Source organism: Aphidius gifuensis, linkage group LG6 (assembly GCF_014905175.1).
Source record: "Aphidius gifuensis isolate YNYX2018 linkage group LG6, ASM1490517v1, whole genome shotgun sequence".
In the NCBI taxonomy this organism is placed as follows: Eukaryota; Metazoa; Arthropoda; class Insecta; order Hymenoptera; family Braconidae; genus Aphidius; species Aphidius gifuensis.
The window spans coordinates 1234350-1239612 of record NC_057793.1 but is presented as its reverse complement, the minus strand read 5'-3'; the positions used below and the strand labels follow the sequence as shown (position 1 = coordinate 1239612).

The window sequence follows — 5263 nt, the reverse complement described above, 5'->3', positions numbered from 1 at the left end:
AAATACCGGATTGCATATACATAAATTTCATTTCTCTATAAATATCGCTGAGAAAAAAGATGATGTTTTTTTTATTCAATTCTTTTTTAACTTTAATGCACTTTTATTCTTGTGTTTTTTTTCTTAATTTTTAAACTCAATCAATAAAAGAAAGCTGGAAAAATGTAAATAAAGAAAACGAGACACATACGAATAGAATTTTCATGTAAACACGGAAAAAGTTAAAAAAAAAAAAAAGTAAGTTATACATTTAAATATTGCTTACTTTTTTAAAATATAAAAATAATTCATTAATATTTATAATCTCAACTTCATGTTCTATAGAAAACTATATGATTTATTATATTTCAAATAATATAACAATACCCAAATGTGTCTGAAATATTTGTCTAATTAATTGTATCATATATATTTCGCCATAATACCATTTAGATGGAAATATATATTTTTCTTTTGGAAATTTATTTTTTTACTCATATTAATACTCTTTAACATAACTGAAACATTGGCAAACGGCATATTTAATTGGGACTTAATTAATTAGCATCTTAAATGATTTTTTTTTTTCAATTCACCAATCACCAGTATTGTAAAAAAACATCGAAATAATCAATTATATTTCTTTTACCGATAAATTAAGAATTTACTAATCCAATAAATTTTTTTTTTTAATTTAAATCAAATAGTGAATTATTTTGATAGTTTTATGAAGCTATTATTTTATAAATCATAATACGGTGATATAAATTAATACACAAAGAGAATCTCATGGACGAAATTGAAGCCACTCTTATTTATATAAGCTTTTACACTTGAGTTATTGACAGAAGATAACGATATTGACAATAATAAATGGTGCAGCAAAGTTATTGATATGTGTATATAAAAAATGAAAAACAAGAATTACTTTAAGTTTATTATTAAATCAGTATTTAGTTATTCTACCAATATTTTATTTTTTTTTTCATTTTTTTATTTTTCATCATCTCACCTGCGACAATTTTTTAGTTGCATCTGGATACTCATTTTTTTTTTTATTTTCACTATTATGGTTACCGTTATCTTCAGCATTGTCTTTAATATTAATTGTCTTCTTATATTTAAATTTGCAATCCATTTTTTTTCTATACAGCAAAATTTTGTTCTTTATACCAATTGTTGTTTTTCATATATAAAACATATATTCATTGTTATTAAGAATAACTTATATTAAGAAATGTCTCTAAATATTTTATTAAATATAAAAAACAATATATTATCAATTTGAGTTGCTAGCATAACAATCTTCTCGATTAGTAAGTGGTACATTTCAATTATGTAATAAAAATGTTTGTCCGGTTTTATAATTTCTATGACGTGATTTCGTATCTTGACCACAAGTTACACCACATGGTCCGTACTCACCCCAATGAGTTTTTGTACAAGCTTCTATTTATCACAGAAATAAAATTTAATAACCAAAATTACTTCAATAATATATGATACATATCCACAAATTAACTGTTAAATATTAATATGCAACTACAAACGAACAGATAAATAAACAAGAAAAAAATAATTTTTTAAATTTGTTGCTTGTAAACCACTAACTATATATATATCTTATAATCTTATTATTTTGTTGCTATACAATGATATAAATTTATTTTAATTTAATTTTTAATTAAACTTTTAAAGTTCATCAAAGAAATATTAAACTTAAACTACCGATAATATATAATAACTTTTTAATTTATTTGTATTTTACAGTAATATAAAAATTCTAACTTTTAATTCTTAAAGTATTAAATGTTGTTTATAATCAGCGTTAATTGTAGTTCATTATACATTTATTAAACACAAACATAATTTAAAAAAAGCAAATTAATATGTGTTATGCAAGCAAACACTTTTTAGATTTTTTTAAATTTTATTATAGTTTTTTTTACCTGCGAATTGTTCTTGTGGCCTGCTGTCAACTCCGTCATTATAAGTTTTTAAATTTATTTCTTTTTTTAAAATTCCTTGTAATGAATAATTTATATCTTTAATTTAAAGGAAGACGTTGTAACACTGAAAGGAGAAAGATCTGGCTCCTGGGTATACTATTATCATGGACACCTTTATTTTTATCATCAAAAAAAAGCGAAGGAGCGAAAACCCACTGCTGAATATGAGCCTGGTCCTAATGGTACCTATCGTTTTGCCTTCTTGTAGGTGCAAAACTACTTTAACTAAAAATAAAAAAGGAATTGTCGTAAAAACTAACAATTTAAACAATAAATTACATTTACATAAGCCCTCAACTTATTACATTCAAAAATATGAGCTATACAAGAGATTGCGTAAGGAAGCGCTTGAAAGAGATGACTGCTCTCAAAAAGTTGTAGCTCTTGTCAAAGGAATGCCTGAGTAAGTTTTTTTTATTGATCTTTGTTTAACTGTAATATTTTTGTTGTTATATTTTGAAAAAAGTGTGCGATTTATTTGCGTATATTATTATTTTAGATTTAGAAATGTTTCCATAATGAGCTCTACGCTTAATTCTGTAGTTGATACAGAAAGAAAAAAATTAGATCGTGAATTGCAGTTCGACAATTGGGATAACTTTGAAATATCTTTAAGGAACTGTAGATTTACAAAAAATATTTTACTTGGTAAAGATGAAGTAGAAAATGAAAACAACAAGGCCTTTTTTTTTGGTACCGTAGATGGTCACAATCACTTGCAAGCTGCAAAAAATTTGCATTTTCAATTTCTACAAAATATTGGATCCGAGTTACATTTAAATATGTGCATTGTTTATGCAGTCAATGATGTAAATGTTATTCCTGCAATATTTGTTTTATTTAAAAGAAAGTCATATGAAATTTTCAAAAGAATCATGTATTATTTATTAAATTATTCACCTTGTCTATCAGCGATTGAAACAATAACAACCGAACTGGACGAGAATATTATAAAAGCAATAAGACGTTGTTTTCAGAGTGCAAAAATTCGGAGCACTCTTTTTTATTTTCAAAAAGTAAGTTCTCCACGATATAATTTTTTTTTAATTATTCTAAGCTCCTTGCATATTATTTAATTTTTTTAATTTACTTCAGGAAACAACAAGTAACTGGAAAAATTTAGGACTTCAATTTGATGAAGAGCATGTCCATGAAAATAAAATTCTGAAATATTGTTGGGCAGCACCATTAGCTGCTGAACACGATAACAAAGCAAATACTTTTAAAAATGTCATCGAAATTTTGTTGAGCCAAGCACAAGAATCCTTAGACTTGAATACAACAAAATTTGTAAATGATCTCGAATGCAAATGGTCCTCAAGGTTAAAATACGTGCTACCTTATTCAACTTACGAAATTCAGAATGACATTGAGGCTATTGAACGACAACTGGAATTGGATTTTTGTGATGAAACAATAAAAACATTAAAGATTTTAGGTAATTAATATAAAAATAATGACTTAAAATTTTTGTATAAAATAATTTCTATAGTAATAATAAATTTTTTTTTTCAGAAAAAATGATGAAAACAATCACAGGGTTTAAAATAAACAACAATATATATAAATTATTTAAAGCTAAAGACAAAAGAAATATCACTGATGCTGGGAAAAGACTGCGAGATGAAAGGTAATTTATTAAGAATACTATTATTTTTTCTAATAAATTTAAATTTATTTAAGAAACTAATTATAATTTGCTATTTTATTGTAAAAAATATATTAGAAATAATATATTTATAATTATGGTCAAATGAAAAACAATAACTTCCAAATAAATATATTTAATTTAATTTTTATTCGTAGGTGGTCTTTGGAGCAGTTTTTAGCCAATTGCTTGACAGGAGACTCCATCACCAGTCTTTATTATAAAATGGACATCGAGCCATCCATGTACAATGTCACTGCCGATATTAGGGATCTCGAAGACCCAAAGAATTCAAGTCCAGACATTCGGATGTCGGATCGTTACATGGATCTAAGCACCTGTAGTAATCCATCTCAAGGTCGAGAACATAAACGACAACGAAAAGAAAAACTGGATAATATCATTGATAACGTAGCAGCTGGAACATCAGACACAGATTCTACATTTTTCAAAAACATTTCACAAGCATCATCATCATCATCATCTATAACAACACCAACACTATCAACTACAATAACAACACCAAAAACAGCAGCACCAAATTCTATTAATCATATTGAACATAAAGTAACTGTCGAGTCTTCTTTAGATGAGTCTGCTGCTGATGATTTTGATGATACAATCTTTGAAAATAGTTTACCAGAATTTCCTACATCAAGATGTACATTAAAATCACCAACTACACTACCATCACCACCACAACAAATTATAACAGCAACAACAACAACAACACTACTACCACCACCAATAATAACACCAGCAGCAACAACAACAGCCAAAAAAATAGTACGAACAACTGGTTTCCCAATAAAATCTTTAAAAGTTAAATTTATCAAAACTAATGACCAGCAATGTAAAGTAAATAATAATGGTTTATTAGAGCCACAAGTATCTTCATTATCATCAACATCAAAGTTGCCATTAACACTTAATTTCAATAAAATTAATTCCTATAAAATAATACCCAACTTATCTACTAATTTAACAAACAAACATTTATTATTAACTCTTCCTAAAACTAATATTAAACAAACACAACCATCATCTGTTGCTCATAAATATATCAAAGAGATTGAAACACCTATAAACAAAAGACAAAGAAAACAAATTATCGTTTGCAGAAAAGAAGCTGCGGATAAAATGTTAGGTTTTGATAATTAACATCGTATGAATAATTTCATTTCATGTAAGCCTCTATGTATTTATGTTTGATATTAATTTTTTTTTTCATCATATTTTTTCACTCAATATTATATTAATAATGTTTAAATTAAATAATACTTTGATATTGTCTGCGTGTTATTTTTATTACATGGTGAAAAAAAAAAAATTTATAGTTATATTGATTTTTTTTTATCATTTTGTATTTTGTTTGTTACAAATTTTTCTTTTCATCATATTTTTTCACTCAATATTATATTAATAAAGCTCATATTTTATAATAAATCTTGATATTGTTTGTATTATTTTTATTTAATATTAAAAAAAAAAAAATTATATCAAAATGTTATGGCACAGCTTGACATGTACTTGTTTTTTGGGGTTGTTTTAAATATCGATTCGATATAATTCATATAATTTTTTTTTTAATTCATGCATTATTTGTTTCGCAAGTATTTTCATCATT

At 25.3% G+C, this 5263-nt stretch overlaps 1 protein-coding gene across 1 annotated transcript; it reads left to right on the top strand.

Moving 5' to 3' along the window:
- Positions 1-2863: 2863 nt before the first annotated feature.
- Positions 2864-4797, top strand: LOC122859651. The gene is made up of 4 exons (XM_044163334.1): positions 2864-3004; positions 3084-3426; positions 3504-3618; positions 3795-4797. The coding sequence occupies exons 1-4, from the start codon at positions 2864-2866 to the stop codon at positions 4795-4797; spliced, it is 1602 nt and encodes a 533-aa protein (XP_044019269.1).
- Positions 4798-5263: the final 466 nt, after the last annotated feature.

Excerpts from the sequence above, each read along its gene's own strand:
- LOC122859651 (XM_044163334.1), top strand. The coding sequence starts at position 2,864 with ATGTATTATTTATTAAATTATTCACCTTGTCTATCAGCGATTGAAACA. Across the intron at positions 3,005-3,083 it reads CTCTTTTTTATTTTCAAAAA|GAAACAACAAGTAACTGGAA; the intron begins GTAAGTTCTCCA and ends AATTTACTTCAG. Across the intron at positions 3,427-3,503 it reads AAAAACATTAAAGATTTTAG|AAAAAATGATGAAAACAATC; the intron begins GTAATTAATATA and ends TTTTTTTTTCAG.